General features: G+C 51.9%; 1 protein-coding gene across 1 annotated transcript in view; it reads right to left on the bottom strand.

Moving 5' to 3' along the window:
- Nucleotides 1–26,807, bottom strand: part of KDM2B (lysine demethylase 2B) — a 137,692-nt gene that overhangs the window by 9,904 nt on the left and 100,981 nt on the right. The window contains exon 14 of the mRNA XM_078154287.1: nucleotides 1,142–1,366. Within this exon, the coding sequence (XP_078010413.1) occupies nucleotides 1,142–1,366 (225 nt within the window). The remainder of the gene's footprint in view (nucleotides 1–1,141; nucleotides 1,367–26,807) is intronic.

The following is a 26,807-nucleotide window of genomic DNA, read 5'->3' as shown; positions in this document are numbered from 1 at the left end:
GTAACCCCTTCCTTTTACAGGTGAGGAAACCGGAGCCCAGAAGGCTAGGTGACTGGCCCAGGGTCACACAGCTGCCAGGCCTCTGGGGAGGGATACAATAAGATACAATGTTGCCTCTAAGGCTGTGTATATTAGCAAGGGCCAAGAGTCAAGGCCTGGAGCACCAGTCAAGTGCCTCCTCTGTCTTCTTATTCCTTCTGCGTAGGAGCTAGACGCAGCTGATAGAGCGCTGGGCCTGGCGTCAGACCCGAGTTCAAATCTGGCCTCTGACACTTACTAGCCGGATGACCCTGGGTAAGTCACTTAACCTCTGACTGCCTTAATCCACTGGAGAAGGAAATGGCCAAAAAAAAAAAAGGAGTATCTTTGCCAAGAAAAGTCCATGAACGGTCTGGTCACACAGAACTGGATACAACTGACCAACATACAGCAATGCTGGGGAGACAGAGTGGTCAGGGCGAGCTTCCTGGAGAAGGCAGCGTGAGAATGAGCCAGCAAGCAAGCAATGAGCCTTGAAAGGCTGTGATGATGGGAGGACAAGGAACTGGGACGATAGCTGAAACAGAGTCCCCCGTGCAGAGCCGAGCAGAGGGAAGAGAAAGCGAAGGAAGCTGTCATCCTAACTCCGGTCCAATCTGGCCCTTCCCTCCCTAGACGGGGCGAACAACGGTCAGCCCCGGAGCCCCGGAGAACAAGGCCCAGGCTGGCGGGCTAGGCCTGCACGGGGCCTCCTGGGCTCCCCACGCCTAGCGCGGGAGATCTATAAATGCCAGGCTCTTCACTGACTAGTCTGCTGTAGCAGGAGTCTGGAACTTGTGGGACTGGTCTGTAGGCTACCTGCTGGCGTGGGCATGGCCTCCAAAAACCAAAGGTCCCTTCCAGCCAGGAGGGGGCCTTGGAGGGAGACCTTAAGAGAGGACTTGAGGACCAGCCCGCGCTGCAGCCTAATCCCCGAGGTCGGAGCAGCCTGTGCGCATACAAGGGTCACTCAGGTCTCCTGTCCCATGAAGGAAGGAAAGGAATCATCGTGTCTCTGAGACTCTGAGGAGGGAGCCCTGGCTCGGTCACTCCCCAGCTCACTGTAAAGGGGAGAGGAGGGAGACGCGGGGCCGGGGCCCTGACAAACCCTGCGGGCACTTACCGCGATGCACTGCCTCATGATGCAGGACTGCTTCATCCGCCCGGGCCCCCCAAACTTCTTCATGTCCTTGCAGAAGTGACACTCGCCACACTCGGTCCGCAGGCAGGCCTCGCACTTGCGGCATCTCGTCCGTCGCCGACGCGCCCCTGCTGTCGTCCGATTGGCGGCCAACTTCACCGCTGAGGCCGGGCCCAGCTTCCCCTTGGGCCGCCCTACCGCCCGGTTCTGCAAGACGTCAGAAAACGTGCCTGGTGAGGAGCTGCGTACGGCACTGGCTGGGCACACTCCGGACCGCACAGCTGTGTGTTGTCTGCATCTCTGCTGCCCTGAGAGGACCTCCCCCTCTGGGGCAGGGAACTGGGGGGAACCAATGGCAGGGCAGGGAGTTCCATCTGGGGTCTTTGCTCCTAACCCCCAGCCCCATCACAGCCCTCGGAGGTACATCCCATGCTTGCTGGCAATCAGCTGTGTGCCTCTGCTCAAAACCTGCTTTACAACACACCAGCCCAAAGCAAAAAGACCCACAAACACCAGAAGCAGCGCAGGGCCGTGAAAGAGCACCAAGTGTGGAGTCAAATTAAAATCTGGGTTCAAGTGAACCTGAGTTTGAATCCTGGCTCAGCAATGCACCCAAGCGACCTTGGGCAAGTCACTGAAACCTCAACAGCACCTACCTCATAATGGTTGTTGTGAAGATCACAGATCAGATCAAAAGCACTTTGCAAACCTTAAGGTATTCTAGAAATGCCATTATTACTCAACTGGTCTAGGTCCAAGCCTCCTCAGTTGTAAAATAAACAACAACACGTCATTTCTGGAGAGAGCTGGAGATCACAAACTGCTCTTTTGACACTCCCGTCCCATTTCACACAAGAGAAGACTGAGGCCGTGTGGTCGGCCCAGCCTCTCGCAGCTACTAAGCGTCTGAGTCAGGACTGGCCCTGATTGATGTCTTCCTGCCTCGGAGATGAAGGGACTGGCCCCCACGGCCTCCACCGTCACTTCAAGCTCTAAGAACCCATAAATCTTCTCTGGAGCAGGAGGCAGAGCTCCCAGGCGGGGCGGGAAGAGGTAACGGGTACATTTCCCTGCCTCCCGCCCAGGCCTGGGGCCTGTCTGTAAGTTAGCCTGTTATTCTGTACTTAGCGAATCAGAAGCCACTTTTTTCTGGCTGAATCTTTCCAGCTATTGAAAGCCTTCACATTAACTCCAGGGCCCTTTCTGAAGGCTAGATGTTTGGGAAAGGAGATATCTGCCACGTTTCAGTTCACTGTACTAGGAACCAGGGGAGTTCATTTTAAATTCTGGACCACCCCTTCCCAGAAAACCACCCAACTCGGTCTTTGTTCCACCACACACATCCAGAAATACCCTGGCTGTGGAGCAGAGAAGGAAGAGCAGAAAAGCCTCTCTACATCCGGGCCAGATCCCAAGGGGCTGCCTCTGGGAGGGGAGCAAGCCTGAGGATCAGCAGAGGCCCAGGGCCCTGGATGGCTGGTAGAGTGGGAGCACCTGGTCCAAACCCTGCCTTCAGTTACTAGGCAGGAAACCTTGGGCAGGGTCCTTAAACCCTGAGGGGCTGGTTTCCTCATTGGTAAAAGAACAGGCCTGGACTAAAAGAAAGGGAAATACACCAAGTGGCCAGGCCAGGAAACAGACCCTGGGACCAGCCCCCCACCCCCACCCCCTCCACGAACCACACCCCCATCAACCGGTCCACGAATCCTAGAGACAAGTCACAGCTCAGGAAGACTCAGCCTGGAGTGGATATCCAGGCTCCTTCACTTGGCAGCATCCTGCCCTCTCTCCCTCCAACCACTGCTTGCACCAGAAACACAAATGAAACTCATAACTGCCCGACATAAACAGCTCTGACCTCCCCTCCCCTGCGGGGTCCTGGAAGGCAGCAGAGGGGCTTTTGGCTGGTGGCATCTTCTCATCCTAAGTTCCTACTGGCCATGCGTTTCATTCCTCTCCTTCTACGAGGAAACGGGCCCAGAGAGGCCGGTGAAGTGACTGTCCCAGGGTCACACAGGCAGCAACATGCTGGCATCCAAATGGGCTCCCAGATCCTCAGACCCAGCAGATCAAGCTGGAGTGGATCTCAGAAGCCACAGAGTTCAACTCTTACTGAACACGAATTCCCTCTACAACACGAAGAAACTTCCAACACTCCCTAGTACCACCACGTGGAAAACAAATGCCTCAGCAAGGCTTTTTATTTTTCGTGAGGCAATCAGGGTTAAGTGACTTGTCCAGAGTCACACAGCTAGTAAGTACCAAGTGTCTGAGGCTGGATTTGAACTCAGGTCCTCCTGACTCCAAGGCTAGAGCTCTATCCACTGCGCCACCTAGCTGCCCCTTCTCAGCATGGCTTTTAAAGCCTCCCACAATCGCCTGGCTCCCACAGACCCTTCCAGGCTCATTAAACGTCACTCCACATTCATGAACCCTGAGTACCAGTCCCACAGCCTGCTGGCTCTTTCCTTATATGAGAAATTCCATCTCCCACTCCCACGTCTTTGCAGAGGCTGAGTCCAAAATGCTCCAAGTCACTCATTAGAGAAATGCAAATTAAAGCAACTCTAAGGTAGTGCCACCTCACACCTCATACAGATTGGCTAAGATGAGAGAAAACGGAAAGGACACATGCTGGGGCTGTGGTAAATGAGGCCCACTGATGGAACCTCAGCCAGGCCAACCTTTGTGGAAAGCAAGCGGGAACTAGGGCCCAAAAGAGCTGTTAAACTGGGCGTAGCCTTTGGCCCAGTGATGCTGCTACTATCTATCTCTGGATCCCAAAGAATCAAAGAGGAAAAGGACCCTTTTTGTGGTGGCAAAGACTCGGGAGCAGAGGGGATGTCTGTCAGCAGCGGAGCAAGTTGTTAAGAAACAATGGAGACTATTTCAGAGAAACGTGGAAAGACCTGTTAGAACTGAGACCAACTGTAGTGAGCAGAACCCGCTTCCAGTTAAGGAAGTAATGGAGACTCAGTGTAGGCTCAGATACCTTTATCTGGACATAAATCAACGCAGGGATTTGTTTTGTGTGACTCTTCATATCTGTAACAGGGGTTTTGTTTTTCTTGCTTTCTAAATGTTGGCGGGGGGGTGACAGGGAAAGAATGAGGACTTGAAATAAAAATAATCTTCCTTCTGGTGCTCACAACTGTTTTGTTTATTTTTGAGAGGCAATTGGGGTTATATGACTTGCCCAGGGTCACACAGCTAGCAAGTCACAACTGACCCTTAAGCCCCTCAGAGAGAGGTTGGCCTAGATGCATCCCTGCCAGCACTAGACCTACGATGCTCTGATGCTGCTATCCCTATGATGTCTCAGATAAGCAAAGGAAGATACTGAGAAGAGGCCTCCCTACTACAAACAGTTTTAGAAAAATCAAACCTTCTCTTTTTCCAAGCCTGAATGCCAGGAGCCAATGAAGTCTCAGACCTCAGAGCCTAGGCTTCAGACGGAGTCTTGAATTGCAGGGGGCCCCACAGCTCAGCTCCACCTTTTGAACACCAATCCCTCTACAACACAGCCAGTGAGTCATCGGCTTAATGCCCACTAATGGGGGTAATAGACTCCTTTTCCAGAGCTCCTTTCCACCCTGGGACAGCTTTAACTACTGGGAAGGTTTTCTTCACGTCAAGGCTGAAATCCCACTCCGGACTCGCAGCCCATCAGCCTGACTCAGGCATCAGGCCCATTTCATACTATTACAGGAAACCAGCAATATCTCTTTGGGCCTCAGGGCCACCAGGAGGGGCCCAGGTAATGCGTTATAAACCTAAAGGATTGGTTAAGTAGACACTGGGGCAACCAGACGGAACAGTGGATAGCGCGCCAGGCCTGGAGTCGGGAAGACCTGTGTTCAAATCTGCCCTCGGACACTTACTAGCTGTGTGACCCTGAGCAAGTCACTTCACCCTGTTTGCCTCAGTTTCCTCATCTGTAAAATGAGCTGGAAAAGGAAATGGCAAACCATTCCAGTATCTCTACCAAGAAAACTCTAAATGGGGCCACAAAGAGTCAGACACGACTGAAAAAGACCAAATAAGGAGATGTTTGGAACAAGAAGGGAATGGTGAATGGACAAAAGCAAAGACGGACTCCTCGGTGAGTCGTCAAGGAATCGTGGAGTTAGAGCTGGGATTCATGAGGCCTTTCCTCATTTTACAGATGGCGAATCTGAGGCCCAGGGAGCTGAGGTGACTTGTGAGTGTCTGAGGTGGGATTTAAACCCCTGTCTTCCTGACTCTAGCCCCTGTATTACTTCTGCCACTCAACACCACCAACGTCCGGACCTAACTATCCCAGCATCTCCAGCAATCCCAAGAGAGGCCTCACTGAGACAGCGCACTATGGAAAGTTAGCTCTCGAACCCAGAACCTTCGCCCTGGGAGGCACCTGGGCAGCCTCTGGTCAAGCCCACGCCCCACACAGAGCCCCTTTGATAACAATCCCAACAAGCAGGCATCCGGCTGCCGCCAAACCCGCCACGGCCTCAGGAAGCCCATCCACCCGTGGAGGTCTCCACACGACGCGACAAGCGATCACGAAGCTCCTATCACGTGCCGGGCACCACGGAAAACAAGCACGGAGAAGGCCACGCAGTCTGCTCTCGAGAAGCTTACATTCTAAGGGGGAGATGACAGCCGCATACAAGTACACGCGGACTCCCAAAGTGGAAGGAGCAAGGTCTGGGGAGGTGGAGGGGGGGACAGCCCAGGGCAGGCAAAGATGCAGGGTCACCAGGGAGACAGAGTAATGGATAACGAGGCTAGAACGGGAGGCTGGGGTCAGGACTCTCAATGCCCTACAGAGGAGCTTCTATTTTATCGGAGACAATTATTGTTAGCAAGTTTTCCTTAGCCCCATTTCAAGGTGGCCTCTTGGCAGCTTCCTGACCTCTCCCTCTCAGCTCTGGGGTGCTGAGATTCACATTGGCCTCGGCAGCCTCAGCTGGGCCCTGGGGCGAGGCCGCTGAGATCAAGTGCAATGAGAGATCAGAGCACGAACCAAACTACACCACGGGAAGAAGAGAAAGGCTTAGGTGCCCACTACCCACCACCCGCTCCCCTGAGTACCCAGGTGGAGCCACTGGCGGGCAGGGTAAAAGAATGCCAGCTCTGGAGTTCAAACCTCACTTTTAATCTTGGACCAGTCCTGCACCTTCTCTGGGCCCCTCCCCACAGAGGTGGATCCAATCACCTCCAAGGACCCTTTCCAGATCCACATCTACTATCCTACCCAACAGTACAGTCCTGCCCTACCCCTCAAAAAAACCCCAAAAAACAAAAAACCCAAGGGGCAGCTAGATGGCGTAGTGGATAGAGCACCTGCACTGAAATCAGGAGGACCTGAGTTCAAATCCGGCCTCAGACCAAACACGTGACACTTATGAACTGTGTGACCCTGGGCAAGTCACTTAACCCCAACTGCCTAAAAAAAAAAACCCAAAAAACAAAAACAATCCACCACGGAAAAGCTGGACCTACCAGAGACCTTAGTGCAACCCCTCCCCATATTACTGGCGAAGAAACTGAGGTCTGGGGAGAAGTGGCTTGCCCAGGGCCCCAGGCATCCCAGGTCTGAGTATCTACATGAGACTGGAGGGTGCCCCCTCACCGCTTCCTGTTCCCTGGGCTTCACCCAGGGAGTGCACGTCCTCCTCTCCTGCCGGCTTCCACTGAGCCTCTGCTCATTCCCCAGCACCTACGCACAGAAAGCTCTTCCTGACTCACCACCCCCCTCCAGATGCGAGCTCCTCGCCTTCCCCAAATGATCTGTTTCATGGAACGCTGCTGGCTGAAGAGCCACTGCCCTGCCCGGAGCTGGGCTCGTCGGCCGAAGATCTCCGTCCCTGGCAGAACATGGCAAAGCATGCCAGGGCAGCAGCCACGGCGTCTCCCAAACACCCCAGGCTTCTTCCATTCAGTGCAAGCATGCATTTGTCATGGGCCAGGCACTGGACACGCTAGGACAAAACCAGCCACCCACAAACAGATGAACACCAAGGCTATACAGAACGGGTACCAGCTTAAAGAAGGGACCAAAATATCAGGAAAGGTCTAGTGCCTGAAGGAGGCCACAACTCCTAAGAGGTAAAGGCCTGGGGCGGGGGGTTCCCCAAGAGACGACACCCAGAGGCTACGGCATGGGCCTGGAAAGAGAGGTATGAGTCCAAGGGTGGGCAGCTCTAAGGAGCTGAATGAGACTGTATCCTAGAGAAAACAGGGAGCCAGAGAAGGTTGTGAGGAGGGGAGTTACAAAGCCATTTCTTAACAAAGAGACTAGAATTACAAGGAGTGTCCAAAGTTCCCCAAACTGCTCGGGGATCTGGCGTGTGCGGAAGGGGTAGGGAGGCAGTTCGCACCACCCCTGATCTGAGAGCTGACATTCAGAGCCGCTTTGAGGCATCCTGTGTGTGTGTTGGGGATGGGGGGGGGGACACATCCTCATTTTACAGATGAAGAACTTGGGGTTCAGCGTGGACACTCCCGCCTGGCATCTGACACCTACTTAAACGTCGGGCAGGTTTCAGAGCCCCTCCTCTCCTGCATTTTTCTAAGCTGACACAGAACCACAGAAGGAGACGTGGACTTAGCAGCCACCAGATTCCTCATCTGGATGACAATCCTCTCACCACCGCATGCTGGCTCCTGAATTCGGGGTCAGAGGAACTGGGTTCAAATGTCATCTCTGATACTCCATAGTGCACCCTCAGGCAACCAGTCACTTCACTTGCCTGGATCTGCTTCCCAGTATATAGAACAAAGAAATGTGGATGGTGTCTAAGGTCCTTCCCAGCTTTAACTCAACGATCCCACAAACCTAAATCCCACGGTCTTTCTGTTACAGCACCCTGACTCTACTCCCAAACCTCTTTGAATTAATGAGGACTGGCAGCGTGCCTGATCAGAGAAAACTGGGCTTGGCATCCAGGAGACCACTGGGTTCCAAATCCAGCCTCAGATGCTTACTAGCTGGGTGACCCTGGGCAAGTCACCTAACCAACCCGTTTGCTCATCAGTTTCCTCATCTGTAAAATGGGGTTGCTGTGAGAATCCAACGAGATTGTCAAGCACTTGGCATAGGACCAGGCATACCAATGTCAGTTACCATTCTCATCAGCTGTGTGACCCTGGGCCAAGTCATTTCTTTTCCTTCTCCCTCAGTTTCCTCATCTATAAAATGGAGATAATAATACCTGCTACACTTATCTCAGAGGATTAAACGAGATCATGTATGTAAAACCCTTTGCAAGCCTTGAAATGTGATTTTTTAGACATTTAATTACTTTCACTTTCATTGTTGTTACATTTTAAGTTCCGAGTTGTCTCCCTGTCTGCCTCCCCAGCCCCCACAGAGAAGGCCCACACATGGCCACGACGGATGTGGGGAGCCGGACGAGACACACTCCCACCGGCAGGTCCTTCTGGAGGCGCAGAGCATCTTCCTTCACGGCTCATCTGAACGTTCACATCGCAGTTACTCTTGGAACACGGCTGCTACCGTATACGACGTTCTCTTGTTCCAATCATTTCGCTCTTTGTGAGTTCCTGCCAGTCTTTTCACGCTTTTCTAAAAGGAGACGCTCATCATTTCTCACAGCACAGCAGGGTCCCATCCCAATCGTACACCACAGTGTGTTCAGCCATTCCCCAGTGGATGGGCATCCCCTCGATTTCCAGTTCTTTGCCACCACAGAGAGAGCTGCTGCAAATATTTATATAACATGTAGATTCTTCTCCCTGATCACCTTGGGAAACAGACCTGACGGCAGCACGGCTGGGTCAAAGGGTACACACAGTTTTATAACTCTTCGGGCATAATTCCAGATCGCTCTCCACAACAGCTGGACCAGTTCGCAATTCCACCAACAGTGTATCAGCATCCCAATTCTTCCACATCCCCTCCAACATTCGTCATTTGTCCCTTCCATCGTTTTTTAGCCAATGACAGGTGTGAGAGGGTACACCTCAGAACTGTTTTAATTTGCATTCCTCTAATCGATAACGAGGTAGAGCATTTTCTCATGTGGGATGTTAACATCAGTTGTTATTACTACTTTTTCGGAGGAGGAATACCACGAGACCCATGGGGGTGATGTGGGAGACACAAGGGAATCAACCAATCCACAAGCATTTATTAAGCACCTACTATATGCCAGGTAACTCTATGACCAGGTGGTAGGGATACAAAGACAAACAAAGGAAGCTTTCGGCTCCCTGCTGCGCCCTTTGGATTCGCTGCAGAAACAAAGGTAAAGTCAAGACGCCTCTGCTTCCATCACACGCACACAGGTGGGGAGGGGGAGGGGCCCAGCCAGCCAAGAGACTCTTAGTAAGACGACCAAGGTTCCCCGAGTCAGAGGAACATGTCCAGCGAGCCCATCAAGGAGGCTCCAGGTGCCGCAGGTGGCTGGGCGGGGGCTTTTTCTCTGTCCCTCCCCTCCCACTCTCCTTGGCCTAATGCCTCAGGACTGCTGGCGACACCTCACAGGATGTGACGTGGATTCTCCCCGCACCTCCCCAGCCTCCCAGACAAAGTGGCAGAGCATCACGTAACCTCCCAAGTCTGTATCGCTAACAGGTGAGGCTGTCACAGCCAAAGGCTCTCAATGGGTAGAAGTCGAGCACCCACAGAGTCAGAGCTCAGAGCTGAGGCCCTATCTTACCTAACAGTATCGGCAGTCATGGCCCAGGCCTGAGACACAAGGGGGCAAAAGTCTGCCCGTTTCCCCCAAACCATCCTTGTTCTGTGGCTGCAGGTCCTTCAGCTGAAGCCAGCCCCCCCATCCTCCACTAAGCTGTCCCTTCTGAAACGGCCCCTATCTATCCCCCACTGGGTTGGGCTGACTTGGAACCCAAGGGCGCAGCACATTCTAGGGAGCAAAGCAGGAGGACAGATGGGGTGGTGGGGCCCAGGCCCCAATGGAGAAAACTGGCTGGGCATCAAAAAGAAATCAACAAACTTCTTAGATTTTTAAACTCAAGGCACTGGAAAATGGCATCCCAGCTCTGCGTGACTGACCCTCCATCTCTTGGCTCCAGGAACTTTCTCTGCCATCCCCCGTTCCTGGAGCGCTCTCCCTCCTCATCTTTGCCTCTCGGCCTCTGGCTTCTCTTAGGTCCCAACTAAGATCCCACCTCCTCCAGGAAGCCTTCCCAACCCCTCGTAATGCCTTCCCTCTCTGAATTCCTTACTATTTATCCTGTAGAGAGCTTGCTTTGCATATATTTGTTTCCCTGTGGTCTCCCCCAATAGACTGTAAACTCCTTGAGGGCAGGGAATGATAGGGAACATAGCAAGTGCTTAATATATATATATTTTTTTTTGACTGATTGATTTACAGAGAAGGAACAGAAAGGGGAAGGGAGTGGTGCAAGGTTGCACAGCAAGCCAATGACGGAGCTCCTTAAGGGCAGGCACTGATGTCTGGAACACAGCAGGTACTTAATATGTGTTGACTGACTGATTAATTTACAGAGAAGGAAACAGAAAGGGGAAGGGAGTAGGTGCCAGGTTGCAGAGCGAGCCAACGGCAGAGCTCCTGAGGTCAGGGGCTGCTCTGGCCTCTATTTAGCACAGTGAGCGCTCACTAGGTGTCTACGGATTGAGTGCTGTTTCCTCCGGGCCCCAGTTTAGTCACCCAGAAAAAGGAGAAGGCCAGGTCAAGATCCCTTCCAGCGCTCCATCTATGACCCTAACACATGGACCTCAGCTATAGGAAGAGTCAAAAGACCCAGTCTGGAGCTGAGGAAATACTGTACCTTTAAGAGGTCTGACACTGTCCTCAGACTCTGTCTCTTCATTAAGAATAATAATAATTAATAATAACAATGAAGATTACACAGCCGTTTAAAGTCTGCCATGTGTCTCGAGAACATTATTTATCTCATTTGAATCCCACAACCACCCTGGGAGGATGGATTATTATAATTCCCTTTTACAGATGAGGAAAGAGACATTGAGAGGCTAAGTGACTTCCCCATAACTAATAAGGATCTGAGGCACGATCTGAACCCGGGTCTTCCAGATACAAGTGCAGGTCTCTGTCCACACTGCCTCTGAGCTATAATGTTACCTTAAGGATTCTCTTCTCCAAGCTAATATCCCTAGCTCCTTCAACAGCTCACAGGAGTGAACACTCCCCTGTCAGGTTGCCTTCCCCTATTAGAGCGCAAGCTGCTTGAGGGCACGGTGCTCCCCATGCAGTGAGTGGTTCATTTTTCACCAGATCCTAGCTCTAGATCTGAAAGCGTCCCCAAAGGCCATCAAGCCCGAGCACCTCACCGTGCAGATGAGCAAACCGAGGCCCGGGAGGTGAGACCTGACCAGCGTCCCAGGGCTGCGCAGCATCGCGATGAGAGCTGCCTTACAGGGCGCCCTCTTCCTGACAAGCTCCAGCCCCTGGCCGTCATCCCTGCCGAGGAGCTCTGTGGATAAGCGTCACCGGCCCTCACCCCCCACCCCGTCGGCATGCGCCTCCTCGGTCGCCCCGTCAGACTCTCAGCTCTCCTCCACATGTTTCCCATCGTGGACTTGGGAAACGAATCTTTGGAACCCATCGTCCAAAGCACTTGGCTTGCTCAATCTGAATCCAGACACTGTCATTCATCAGAGCAGCCACTTCTTCCACTCTGTCCTCCGTGCATCTGATAAGCCTGTCATTAGTGCCTAGCCTGAGAGAACAGAATCCAAGAGACCTCCCTCTGAACCGACCTTGACTCTGGAATGACGACTCTTGGAGCCTGGTCGCTTCTCTAGTCCCAAATCTCGCTACCCAGCTGTCGGTCTTCTGGGCCGCCATGTGTCACCGTGTAACACTGGGCAAGACACCGGAGCGCTGATCATCAGTTTTTTCATCTGTCCAATGGGGAGAACAGCAGCAGTTCCTATTTCTATAGTGCTAAGATCTCCATACCTGCTCTCTCTGACACTGAGAGTGACTAACCCTGCCTGCCAGCTCGGTTAGTACCCAAAAAAAGGAAAATGAGGCTCATGACCTGTTCCTAAGAGAGCCATGAAGGCTTCCAGGGGAGAAGTGGGTTCAAATCCTGCCTCAGATACCTACTAGCAGTATATAATAACAGACAAATCACTTAACTGAATCACGCCTCAGTTTCCTCATCTGTAAAATGGGGATGATAAATTTACCTTCTTCCCTAGGTTCACGCAGGTAGAGTGCTTTACAAATCTTGAGACATCATCGAAATGGGAATGCTCTCACCATTGGATGAGGCCGCTGACTTGCCTAAGGATACGCAGGTGGCTTAAGAAGCAGGTTCCAATCCAGATGGTCCAACTCCAGATCCACATTCTTTCTACAACGTGATGCTGCTGCCTCTTGAGTAAAGAGCCCAGGTTGCTGCTTCACTGCCATTAAAATACTCACTGGGTGAAAGTACAAGACAGAAGGCCCCACATGGACCAGCCAGCCCAGTGGAATGAGCCATGAATTGGGAAGGCTGAACACGGCCTCACCAGACCCCAGTTCTAATCCTGACCCCACCACAACACCTGGGTGACCACAATGGGCCTCGGTTTCCTCATCTGTAAAATGGGCACACTGACTCAACGGCCTCTGTCGTCCCTTCCAGCTGGAGCTAGGACACCATGGAGCAGCAGATCAGAGACCCTGGCAGCTGCAGAGGAGCCAACCCTAACCAGTGGCAGGCCTGATGCAAAATCTGGAGGAGAATTAGGGCTTTCCCAGCTCCTCAGGCAGCAGTGTACAGACCACATGGATGCCAGGCCAACACCACCACCTTTTCTGGACCAGGCCTCCAATCTCCTGGGTCATCAGCAGCCTGAGGTCTCTTTTAACAGAGTGCTAGCAGCCAGCACTGGGGTCAGTCCAGGCAGGTTTCCTATGACCCAGGCACTGGGGTAAGCACCAGGAACACAAAGAAAAGTAAAAACAATCCCCGCTCTCAAGGAGCTCACAGTCTAATGGGGAGACAGCAGGTGAATAATTAGCAACCCACAAGATACAGACCTTTTAGAAATGGAAACTGCTTAAGGACTTCCCAGGACCCAACACCCCTTTACAAACGTTTGGGGACTGACTGGCTGATTCTATGAGCTCCCTCCCAGAGTAAGGATCAAACCTAGCTCATCCCTGTCTTTCTGTGGCTGCTCCTTAGAAGAGGGACGGAAGGGAGAGAGGAGGCCAGCCAAGTCTGAGGACGAGGAGGCCTTCTCCGGCAACCATTTAGAAAAACCTTCGACTCTCCTGTGGTGACCATAACCCATGAAAGTGGGAAAAACTCCAGAGGTTGCGGAGGGAGAGAACACCCCCGTCCCAAACAGGCGGCCTCTCTGGATGGGACCAGAGAGCTGCTGGGATGATGTAAAGTCCCTGGAGATGTCACCGGGATGACTAATTTAAGGGCTTGAGGGGCAGCAAGAAAGCAAACCAATCAGAAGAAAGAGGCGGGCCTAGTGGACTTGGAGTCAAAGAAAATGAGGGCTCAAACCTCAGAAAGAACAACTGTTCACCCCAGAACAAAGGGCAAGTCACTTTGAGGGCTGTGGTTTTCTCATCTGTAAAATGGGAGTGTATCTATATCATTGGGTTGTGGTGAGGTCAAATGCGATTGTCCATAAAGTGCTTTGCAAAATGCCAGCCACTGTTGTTAGATGGGATCTCGAGCATCACAGTTAAAGCGCCTACCTACTTCAGCCAGGAAAATCGGGGCTCAAGCCCCGCTCTGACCTATACTGGCTGCACGGCCCTAGGAGAATCAGTTAATTTCCCAGGGTCTAGGCAACTCCCAAAGACCTGAAATTTCAGAGCAGGCGTGTCTATCTGCACTGGCAGAAGGCCTTTCCTCATTCACAGGCCCCTGCATCACTGAAACCCCCATCTAGGTCGAACAAATGAATGCATGAATGAACCAATGATGGGGGCAGTGTGTTTCAGCACTGCCCAGGTCTCCTTTATATGGACACGGTGTTTTTAAGGCAAGAGAGAGAAGCACTAAGTTCTGCTATGGGAACTAGAGAAAGATCACCAGGCTGTAACTGAGCAGAAGGGGCCACCAGCCCCCTCCAACGTAAGCACTAAGAAGCCAAGGGGTGCACACAAGCAGCCTCCCGCACCTCGCCTGCTGAAACATAGTACATCACAGCACTTTAGAGGGAGGCCTTTGGAGGCAGCCTCGGGGGCCGGCCAGCCCCACCCTGGGACACCCAGGAATCCCCTCTGGGCCAACCCCAGCCTCTGCTTGCAGACCTCCTGGGAGGGGGAGCCCAGCACATCCTTGGACAGTCCAGGCCGCCTTGGGACAGCTGTCTGCCACTCCCACTCACAGTTCTGAGATGAGGATCAGACTCACAAATGATGGGAATCCATCCCTTTCAAGTTGTTCCCAACAAGAAGCTCGTGACAAGCCAGCACTCTAAGGGTTACATGGCACTTGGCTTTAGAGCAGCAGAGGACCCAGATTGGAAGCCTCTGCTTCTTCCCAGCTGTACAATCTTGGGCGAATCCCCAAACCCTTCTGGGCCTCAGTTTTCTCATTTACATAACGAAGAGTTTGGAGTCCCTTCTAACTCAGTCTATGTATGTCCTTATCACCATCTGAGCAACCTGATACAGGTGAGAGGCTAAAGTCATACACTGAGCAAGGGTCTGAGGCGACATCCCTGAACCCCCAGCCATTTGCGTCTCAATAATTTAAAAAGTTTTATGCACATGATCTCATTCAGTCCTCCAAAGGAAGCCCTGTGATATCATCGTGCTATCATTATCCCTATTTTACAGATGAAAAACTAAGGCTCAGCGAGGCTGTGACTTGCTCGGGGTGTGGGGGGGGAGGTCCACACAGCTTTTAAATATCCAAGGTAGGGATTCAAACTGAGGTGTTCCTAACCCCAAGCTCCACACATCAGCTTTTGCCTGAAGACCTCCACCAGCCACTACCCCAGTGCCAGCCTATTCCACTGTGGGCCAGCTCAGGCCGTCACCAAGTTTTCCCTGACATCGACCCTAAAGCAGGAGGGTTCACCAGGCCTGACACATTTCCCGGCTGTCCCTAACTTGCTCTCCCTTCTCATCTCAGCCTCTGGGTGTCCTTCAAGCCCCACCTGAAATCCCACCTCCTACAGGAAGCCTTGCACCTTAATTCCGGTGCTTTCCCTCTGCTGACCTACAATTTATCCCGTGCACATCTCACGGGCACACGGTTGTTTGCTACAGTGAGCTCCTTGAGAACAGGGACTGACTTGTGTCTTCTCCCCACAGTTAGCCCAGTGCCTGGAACACAGTTGGCGCTAAATAAATGTTTACTGACCGACTCTGACATCAAATTCAGTACTAGCATCATAAATTTAGAGCTCACTGCATCCAACCAGAGGTGTGCTAGGGCCAGCTCTTACAGGTTCTCAAGTGTTAAATTCTTTTTTTGGTTAGGCAATAGGGTTAAGTGACTTGCCCAGGGTCACACGGCTGTAAGTGTTATGTGTCTGAGGCCACATTTGAACTGAGGTCCTCCTGAATCCAGGGCCGGTGCTCTATCCACTGTGCCACCCAGCTGCCCCTCAAGTGTTAAATTTTCAGGGTAAGCATTTACACTTCAAAAATCCACAAATGACAGAAAGCAGGGCCTGGTTTGTCTTGTTCACTGTCTAAGAGAATGATGGAGAAAATGTTAATAACTCAGATTAAACGTAAAGGCATATAAGTTCCAGACAGTCGGTTGTTAAATATTTACTAGGACACCCTAGATTCTAACCCTCTCACTTTACAGGAGAAGAAATGAAATCCATAGGTGTCAGTGGCAGATGGGGAATTCAAATCCAGGTCCTCTGATTTTAAATCCATCGCTCTTTCTTCTACACCAAAGAAATCAGGTGCCAAATTGTGAAAAGCTGACAGCACAAGTGATGTACCCAAAGCTACAGGTGGGAGATTTTTTTCATCAAAATTAAGAGGCACGACTAAATAAGCCAGTCAACACTTCTGTCTTCACTACTCAGCAGCTTGTCAAAAGTTTGGCAGGCTCTGGGGCGGGCAGGGGCACTCCTACGGGTTAATCCGCTCCAATGGCCCGCAGGGCCCTGCAGATCAGAAGGTAAGCAACCGAGTCCTGGAATAAGACCCGCAGCACAATCAGACAAATTCGAAGAAACTTGGCCGATTCCACCCAAGGAAGCACTCAGCACGTGAGCTCGGCTTAGCCAGAAAACGTGTGGACATGTACACAATGATTCTGTTTCCTTTCCGGCCCTCTACGATGGGCGCCCCATTAGTCTGGGCAGCATCTTCTCTCCATCAGCCCAAGGTTGCGCTCATTATGGAAAAATCACCAGGCACTTCCATGCCCTACCTCCCCTGACCAGGACCTGAACGCCTCCGCACGAGTCACAGACATAATCTGTACCACATGTTTCTGATATTATTTTACAGATTACTTCGTAAAACCTGAACTTTCTTCCTCTCCCTTACAAGCCAATCTGTTTCAGGAAAGGAAAATACACTTAGACACACCAGCAAAATCCTGGAAGTAAATTCCAGTTGTAAATACACCCACGGCTTTGTTTTACGAGCGTTTCTCCCGGTCTACCCACTCCCCTCCCCCCACTTCTCTCCTCCTTGCCCCTGGAGAGAGGATTTTTCCTTATAGATCAAATTAAGGCCAATTAATGCAGTCCTGGAGTCGGTTTCCTGCAGCAATCACGCAAACGTTCCAAGCATCCCCGATTCTCCCAAGTTAAGCCCCCCAAAGCGGCCCGGGCTGGAGCCCCTTCCTGTCCTCTCCCCTCCCCGACCGGAGAAGAAAGTCAAGCCCGGACTGTCCCAGCAGAGGCGCGCCCCGAAGCCACGCACCTCCCCCCAAGCCGCGGGAGGCCCGGGTCCCGGCACAACTTTGCAGACTGACAGATGGACGGGCTGACAGAGGAGAGGAGGGGGAGAAAGGCGGCCGGGGAAGTGCCGGCGCTCCGCAGCCCCGCCGGGCTGCCAGGCGGGGGCACGGCGCTCTGCACGAGCCGCTGCCCGGCTCCATGTGCTCCGGGGCACGGCAACTTCCAGAGAGGCGCCCGGCAGGAAGGGGCCGGGGCCGGGCGGGCACGCTCGCGCCGCGGGGCTCACATTGTCTCGCTCCCTCCCCCCGCTGCACGCTCCCTCCCTCCCCGCGCTCGCTCGCTCCCCGCGTACACCCGCACCCTCCCGCACGCCCCCTCCCCGCCCCTCCCCTTCCCCGGCCTGGCCCGAGCCCCACGGCGCCCTCGGTCAGGGCCGGGCCGCTCAAACTTTGTTGGGCGGCGGGGCCCCGGCCCCGGCCCGGCCCAGCCCGGCCCGGCCCTGCCCGGCCCGGCCCGGCCCTGCCCCCCGCGCCCCGGGGCCGACCTGGTCGTGCTCCGGCTCCTCATAGTCGTCCTCCTCGGCGCTCACGGACATGGCCATGGCTCATGGTGGGCCCAGGCGCGGGCTCCCGGGCATGGCGGGAGGAGGAGCCGCCGCCGCCGCCGCCGCCGCCGCGCGGGAGGGAGCCCGGGCCGCGGCCGCTGGGCTCGGGCTCCGGCGCCGCTCGCGCACTCTCCCTCCCGCTCCCTCGCACACTCTCGCTCACACTCACACACACTCGCGCACGGGGGAGGGGGGTTTCATGCATATTCATGAGCCCAGCCAGGAAGGGGCCGGCCCCCACCCCACCCCCCACCCCCGGTCAGCCAATGGCGGGGCCGCAGCGGGTTCGGATACACACAAAGGGAGCCCTGCCCGCGGTGACACGGGGCCGCCCGGGGCTGGGGGGGGGGGAGGCCGAGGGGCCGGGTCCCCGCCCCCCGGCTCCCCCCTCCCCTCAGGGCCCCTCCCCGGCGGGCGGCGGGCGCGGGGCCGGGGGAAGCCTGGGGGCGTGGCCCGCGTGCAGCTCGGGGTGCACATGTGGGGCGGCCGCCGCTCCCGGAACTGCACTCGGGGGCTGGGGTGGGGTCTTTTGTGTGGTCCGCCGGATCGCGGACGGGAGGCGGCGGAGGGCAGAGCCCATCCCCCAGCCGCCTACACGCTCGGCGGGAGCGCGCCGGGATTCGGCGCCACTCCGGGTGGACACTCGAGAAGGGGGGAGGCCGAAGGGGCAGCAGCCGGGCCCCGGCCAACCCGTCCCGTCCTCCCCTCCGGGGGATACAAAGGACGGGGAGGCTCGCCCCTCTTCCAAGCTGCCCGTCCAGGCTTCTGGTCAGAGAGGGGGCGCTCCCAGTGCAGAAGCTCCCTCCACCGATGGCCGGAGCCCTCGTAAGCCCGAGGGGTGGGACCAGATGCCCCCGAGGTCCTACCCGGCTCGACAGCGCCCCGATCCCTCCCCGATCCCGAGAACTTGTCCCCGACTTGAAAACTCGGCATCGCCTCGGGCACCATGGCTTGCTCCTTGCTCCGGGAACCAGCAGTCAGGTCTCGGGCGCCCTGCTCCGGGGCAGCCCCTCCCATCCATCAGGAGGGGCCTCTTGGCCCAAGGGGGAACCTGACCCACCCACCCTCGATGCCCACTGGTCCCGGTGGCCAGACGCTGAGACCCAGCTTCCTGCCTACCAGCCGCAGGAAGGAGATGGGCCCTAGCAACAGCTGGCTCTGGGCGTCCAAGGACTCGGGACCAAAGTAGTCTTTCCCTATCCAAAAGCATCCTGGGGAGGCACCAATTCTAGCTTCTCATACAGAAAAACTTCCCTCTGCATGCTAAAAGCGCTTCATGCCACCCACAGGTTCCAGCCAAAGCAGATAAGGAGACAGGAAAACAATATGGGTCCAGAAAGGGCTTGGAAATCTGGTTCTCCCCAACCCTTAGAAAACTGAGGATAGCATATACTGTTTACCTTGGCCAAGTCACTTTCAAGTCTCCATTTTCCTCCTCTTTAAAATGACAGGATTAGTCTGAGCCCATTTCTGAGGCTGACTTGTTCCTAATAAACTTTTTTCAGATGAAACACTGCATAGCAGCCTCTTGAGATGCCACACCCCAAGGAGATTCGTCCATCACGTCTTCAGGCCAGTGACTTTGGTGACCAGCACCACTCAGTCCTCAGAGTGGGCACCCAGAGTCTAGCCTGCCTATCCATCATCTCCATTCCAAAAGCAGAATCTCAGCGGTGGGGGACGACAGGAGGGCCCAAGCCTGGGCCTTCTGCTCAAGGGAGCGAAAGGCATGAGCCATGAAGGCCTCCTGAAGGAAGCTTAAGAGGGTCTGGGAGCCCTGAGATCAACCCGGCTGCCATGTACACTGGGTGGACAATTCCAGCCACCAACCTGCTGCTTGCTCCTGGGATTGTGTCCTGCCCCAACCGAACAAACCCTAGAGACAAAGTGGATGCCCCATGGCTGAGCTAACGGGGTCACAAGAACACACTGGAATGCTGTTGCAATAGTCAAGCCTAACTAGAAGGATTAAATGAAGTGACCTACTTCCTTCCTTTCACTGGCAAGGTGGGGGGCAGAGGGGATGGAATGCTGCATGCCCTGTCCACCTGGCTCAAACTGTCAGTTCTATTTAACTGTTTTGTTTCTTCTTTTATTATAAAGACAGGTTCACTGGACAAGAGGAGAGGGGAAAAGTGTATTTGAAAATGCCTGTGAAGTAAAAAAAAAGAAATACTGATAAATTTTCCCCCCTAATCTATTAATATCACAATCTACTTAACCTCAATGGATCTTATTTTTCTCCCCTGAAAAATGAAGCCCATGAGGTTGCCTCCAGCTTGGACATTCTGTGTTCTAGATCCTAACATTCTGTATTCTCAGGTCCTGTCCAGTTTGAAATCTAAGGATCCCACAAACAACAATAACCCAAATTCAAACCTCAAAACAGTTTGAGCTAAGGCTCCTAAAACTCTTGCCAGGATTAGAGATATTCCTGACATTCTGCATTTCCTTCTTTTCTCCTCAGCTCCATGGTGCCACTCACCAGGTACAAATAGAGAGGCAGATATGAAATCCCCATCTTATTTTCAGATCAGCAAGTCCATAAGAAATAGTCAAAACCAGGGCAGCTAGATGGCAAAGTGGATAAAGCTTCGGCCTTGGAGTCAGGAGGACCCGAGTTCAAATCTGCCCTCCGACACTTGACACTTACTAGCTGTGTGACCCTGGGCAAGTCACTTAACCCCAACTGCCTCACAAAAAAAAAATAAAAGTCAAAATCAACAGAGGAAGGGAAAGGTCAAGGAAACTATTACTATCAAAAGGTTTAATAACAACTCTCATTTCCATAGGGGTTTGAAACTTACAAACAGCTTTCTTCTACAACAACCTCACAAGGTAGGCAGTACAAGTGTTATCATCTCTATTTTACTGAGAAGGAAACTATAAGAGGGAGGGAAAGTGACTTGCCCTGAGGTCATACAAGGTAGGTAAAGGGACAGGCCAGAATTTGAACCCAGGTCTTCTGAAAGCAAAGCCTGTGCTTGCATGCTACATCCTTAAGCAGGGAATGAGCCAATGTGTTTGGACTTGCTTTTGAAGTCGGTGTGGTTTTATTACTCTCATTCATTTATTCATTCAACAAATATTTATGAATGAATTTAACTGAATCTCAAAAGTCCTGGGCCAAGTCAGACACAAAGTCCAAGGAACAATTGATTGTCAAAATAAAAGACCTGAATTCCAGTGTCAGATCTGTTGTGTGAGGTTAGGTAAGTCTAATCTCCTCTCTGGGCCATCTGTAAAACAGAGAGGAGTTGGGCCATCTCTAAGAGCCCTCCCAGCTCCTGAAATGCTATGATTTTAACCCCAGATTACCAAGAGGATGGAGAAAAGGCACCTATCAGCAAAATCACAGGCAACCCAAGAACCATCCTCTTGTCTCCAATAAATTCAACCTCTCTCCCTGCTCTCAGATGGACCAGGGTGTTAACTATTAATGAGAGACTTTTTTGGCCTAGACTTGTGATTCCCTTGGCCCAGGGAGCTCCTATTAAAGAAGCTCCTGTGTTCAGCAATTTACAATCTTCCAGACCTGCCTTGGGGGGCCTGAGAGGCTTTTAAGTGACAGACTTGCCCAGAGTGACATACAGCCAATTTGTCTAAGTTTGTATAACTGAATCCATTTTACAGGTGAGAAAACTGAAGTCTGGCCCTCTTCCCACAACCCACTCTCTGTTTCTCTAAAAATAATCCTAATAACCCCAAGAGTTGAATTTACAGAATGCTGAAAGGTATGCAGAGTATAATTTACACTCATTCTCTCATGTGGTTTTCCCAATAGTCCTGTGAAAAAGCACTCTTGGGGATATGATCCCCATTTTATAGATGATGAGACAGGAGCCCAGACAGTATGAGGGACTGGCCAGGCCATTATCACACAGCTAGCAAGTGTCTGAGGCATGACTCCAACCCAAGCCTCCTATCTGCACCACACTGCCCTTCTTCCCTTCCCTCTTCTTCCTATCCATAACCAACATGACAAAGTCCGCATGGGTGTGAACAGGAGAAAAATGCCCATCAAAGGCCCTCTCTCATCAACACACTTCATACTCCAACCACAGAGAACAGAGTTAGCTTAAAAAAAAAAGAAAAGAAAAGAAAGGAAAAGAAACAGTTGGCTATAATGGTTAGTGTCTATAAATTCTATTCAGCTCCCAAGAACAGGGGGGCAAAGTCTCCAAATAGACTGTCACAGCCAATAAGGGTATAATAATAATAACAAAAATAACACTGACATAGTACTTTAAAGTTCACAAAGAATAGAAGGAGGGCCAGAAAGAAGCACAGACAAGTGGGATAGGTCTGAAAATTACCGCTGAGGTCATTATGTACGTAAAAAAAAGGTCATTAGGTACCTAACAGAGATGTTCAATTTCATACACAATCCTCTACCTTTGGTTCTAAAATGTGTATGTTGAAACTTCCTGTTATTTGGTGTTTGTTTTGTTCAGAATCTTTTCTTAAGAAGTACATTGGGGGAAAAAAGTTTACAAAAAGCATTAGAGACATTATCTAATTGAAGTCTCTGAAAAATCCTAGCAGGCAGGCAATATTTCCCATTTTACAGATGGAGAAACTGAGGCTAAGAGATGAAGTGAATCTCATCTGACTGAAGAGCTAGGAAATGTGGGAGGGGGGATCTGAACCCAGGTGTCCCCAAGCTCAGTGCTCTGGCCATTCAGCCCCATTAAACCCCATCAGCACTGCAGTTTATGATCTGGAGAACTATAAAGTTGGGCTCCTTCCCAAGCAAGAGCCAAATGCTAGGGGCAGCTAGGTGGCGCAGTGGATAGGGCTCTTGACTTCTGGAGGACCTGAGTTCAAATCCGGCCTCAGACACATAACACTTACTAGCTGTGTGACTCTGGGCAAGTCATTTAACCTCAACTCACACACACACACACACACACACACACACACACACACACACACACACACAGAGTAAATGCCTGATTCTGGCATGCAAAGCCCTCTGTGATCTTATTCTCTTCCATTCCCTGAGGGGTGTGTGTGTTGTGTGTGTGTGTGTGTGTGTGTACACAGATGTGTATGCATGAGCATAGATCACTGGGCAGATTTGATCTCAGACACTAGCTGTGTAACCCTGGACAACTCCCTTAATCTTTGTTTGCCTCAGTTTCTTCAAGTGTCACATGGGTATAATAACAGCACCTGACCCAAAGGGTTGTTATGAGAAGGCTATTCGTAAAGGACTTGGCATACAGTAGGCACTTAATAAAAGCTCATTTTCTTCCTTTCTCTTCCAAGAGTACTTTATTCTATAATTCCTTCCCTTTAACTAATGGATTATTTTTCCACAGGAGCCCCCTCCCCTCTATGGAATCACAGAATCTCAGGGCTGGAAGGAACGCAGAGACCCACTCATCACCTCCAAGGACAGAACATCATCTGACACCCCCACTGGGAGGCTTTGCTCCAGTAAGAGCAGCCCACTCCACCTGCAGACAGTTCCCATCTTCTAACCACAGTCCTTGGCTCACAGGTCCCCTGCAGACACCCACACTCCACTCTCTCCCAATCTCTTTCAAGTGCCCAGCTGAAATCCAGAGGCCGCTGCCGCCTCCTCCGTGAAGCCCCATCTCCCCTCCTCCGTGTGAAAATGACCCCACAGGGGCCTGCAAACCTTGTGGCACTTTTCCCAGCCCTCTCCTGGGTCCACATCACTTGCTGTGACACATGTCTGCGTCATCTGCACAGACAGCAGTTCACCCATTAGACAGGTGGCATTCTAGCACAGAATGTGTTCTGCAAGTCCCAAGACATTCACAGGGTTAGATTTGGAGGCGGAAGGGACCTCAGAGGTCAGTGTCCAAACCCTTTATTTGACAGATGAGGAAACTGAGACCAAAGCAAAAGAAGCGATCTGTCCGAGGTTACACGGGTACCAATGTCAAAGGAATGTATGAATTGAACTGAGGCTTCCCAAGTCCAGGCCTGGGACCATCCGAGGCCAAGATGGGGCACCTGCATCCTGCGTCACTATTCCTCATGCAGGACCCCTCCTGTCTCCATACCAGGGTTACACCTGTGACTCCACCACTATTAAAAAAACAAACAAACAAACAGGAAAACATCCTAGAGGCCCTTGGATCAATAAGAAGTTAAGGGACTTGTCCACAGTCACACGTCAGAGATGAGACTCGAACCCAGGTCCTTCTGACTTTTCTATCCACTAAGCCAAGAAGTCTACGGCTGAATAATAGCCCCTGTTCTGGCCGTTTCTGTCAGCTAAGTACCACAGACAGCACTGGGGCCCTGGGGATAAAAAAAATCTGGGTTCGAAAGTCAGTTATGACTAAGTTATCTCTGAATATCCTCTGAGCCCCACAGAAAGGCTGTTTTGTGAAGGTGCTAAGAATCTCCCACACCTTGGAAAGCTGGGACACTTGCAAATAGCCACTTGCCTAAGGTAAATGATTTCTGCTTAGCAAGCAATAAAAGAATGCTGATTTTATTTATTTTCCTACTTGTCTGTGTGTTTTTACTAGCTTAAAAAAATGGAGGGCTAGTTAATGAGGGAGGAGGGGAGGGGAAAAGAGACATTTATTCGAAAGTTGGTAGAGAATGTCACCAAGGCGGGATGTTTATAGCACATCTGAGCTGGTAGAGAGCCAAGGCCCTGGGGTTCAGGAGAGAAGCTACAGAGTGGGAAAGGATGGGCCTGACAGAGGAAAACATACAGATTTTTCTTAAGGAAATTATTAATGTTCCTCCCAAGGATGTCTTTTCCTCCTGGGGAGGCCCTTCTGCAGGGCTCAAAGAGAGAGCATTTATCTTGTGGAAGCTTCTAAAAAGGATCACAATTGCTCTTAAAGAGACAGCTCTCCCAAAAGGCTTATTTCATGGAGGGGACGTTAGGCATCATCAATGCCTTCCTTTTCCAGAAAGTGGGGCCCAGAGAAGTGAGGGAAGGCATTCACCTAGCGAGCCAGCGCTGGTCAGCTAGAGTCAGACATCAAAGCCAGGGTCCTTTCCATCACTCCACACTGCATTCTCTAAAGGGAAGTGACCTGTGCACACATGTGTGCCAAAGCACCAGAGACCCCATGTAGTACTCCACCGGGTAGTGTACGTGAGCTCCCCTGGAGAGCACAGCCCTGACCTAGATCAGCCCATAGAGCCCCAACATGCTGGCTGCAGCCTGCCCTCCCAGCCTTTCCATGCATCCCTCCTCTTCACACCCCACACCCGCCTGTCTGCCGGTCCTCACCCAGGACCCTCCATCTGCAGTCTCTGGGCCTTCTGAACATGCCTAGAACGCTCTCCCCCGCCCACACCCCTACTCTTGACATCCACAGATTTCCCAAAGCTCCTTTTTATAGAAGGGGCTTCCTGGATCCTCCCCAGCTGCAGGTTTCATTTCTGTCTTTGTTCCCCCAGGGCCTGGAACCTGGTAGGCATTTTGTTAGGGCTTGTTGATTAATTCTGGGGACACCCCCCCCCAATTACTAGTGATCCTCTCTTTCCACCAACTGATACGATTTTATCAACCACCCACTACAAGCCAAGTGGGCAGTGGGCCTGGTGTCAGGAAGACTTGAGTTCAAATCTATAACTTACTAGAGTTAAGTGACCCTGGGCAAGTCACTTAACTCTGTCTGCTTCAGTTTCCTCTTCCGTAAAATGAGCTGGAGAAGGAAATGGCAAACCACACCAGGATCTTTGCCAAGAAAAACCCAAATGGGGTCATGGAGAGTCAGACGTGACTGAACAACAAAAATGAAGGGGTTGGGCCAGAGGGCCTCCAAGGGCCCTCCCCCTCTAATGCTACGATCCTATTAGACTTCGGCTAGCTAGCCCTACCATCAGAACTTCCATTATTGAAAATTCAATGAATATTTTGAATTACAGGCAACTGTTGGCCACTGTTTTTTCCCCAAACCAGACTGCCCACCCCAATTTCCTCCAAAGAGAAGCGGCAGCAGAGGAATGGGCCCCAATGCACAAGGGCCGCCTGAGCTTTAAAAGCAGGAGGCAAAAATGGAGGAAACACCAGAAGGGACAGCATCAGAGGCCCTGGGTTCAAATCTCCCCTTGGACATACTTACTACCCACGTGACCTTGGACAAGTCACAACTTCTCCGGGACTTGGTTTCTCATTGGTAAAATGAAAGGGTTGGAATGGATTAAATGAAATTAAAATTGAATAGCTGTCCTGTGAGATGCTTCCACCCTGAAAATTCCATGAGGTGGGGCAGCTAGGTGGCGAGGTGGATAGAGCACCAGCCCTGAAGTCAGGAGGACCTGAGTTCAAATCCGGCCTCAGACCAAACACTTGACACTTAGTAGCTGTGTGACCCTGGGCAAGTCACTTAACCCCAATTACCTAAAAGGGAAAAAAAAATTCCACGAGTCGGTCACTAATTGTGCAGCGAGGTCCCTTCCAGTCCTAAATCTACGCACCCAGGATTAAAATACTGTGTGTTCTCTACACAACTGAGTAACTTGGTCCCTAGAAGAAGGAAAAGAGGAGAGCAGCTGCTGGGCATCAGAAAGACAGCTCAGTTCGCCTCCAGACGAACTGGGTTTGAATCTCGACCACCTACACACTGCCCACGAGAACACTTTCTTGGGGACAGACTAAATGGCCAAGGGGTTTCCATTCTCTCAAAAACAGGCCCAGCTGGGAGAGCTAGGGGGCCAAGTGGACAGAGAACCAGCCCTGGAGTCAGAAGGACCCAAGTTCAAATGCAACCCCAGACACTTACTACATGTATGGCCCTGGGCAAGTCACTTAACCCTGTTTAATGCAACCATTTTTATGTTTTCTTTTTTTTTGCATCTATCCTCTTTATATTTATTTATTTAACCATTTAAAAAATGGCTGTTTTAACTCAAAACTTTTAAAAAATGTAAAAAATTGTTTGAACATGTAATTGGGGGAAAATAAATTTTTTTTAAAAAATAGCTGTCTTTAAAATATCCTCTTCCCCTTCCTCTATACCCACCACACCAAAGAGAACATGTATGTGAGATCTTATCTGATGCCACTCATCTCGAGCCTGGCAGGGAAGTGCTATCCTCACTTTAAAGATGAAGAAACTGAGACTTAAGAGTTGTGAGACAACTCACCCAGGGTCTGAAGGGATCTGAACTCAGGCCTTCTCGATTCCCAGCCCAAGTCTAGTTTTCTACCCACCACACCACCCGACTGCCCTGGCAGACAGAGAGGGGGACGGGGGATGAAGCGTTTAGGGCCCCTCTGCTAGGGGAGCACA

The sequence above is a fragment of the Phascolarctos cinereus genome, unplaced genomic scaffold (assembly GCF_003287225.1).
Source record: "Phascolarctos cinereus isolate Bilbo 61053 unplaced genomic scaffold, phaCin_HiC Scaffold_4;HRSCAF=312, whole genome shotgun sequence".
NCBI classification, from domain to species: Eukaryota; Metazoa; Chordata; class Mammalia; order Diprotodontia; family Phascolarctidae; genus Phascolarctos; species Phascolarctos cinereus.
This window is presented reverse-complemented; position numbering and strand designations above follow the sequence as displayed.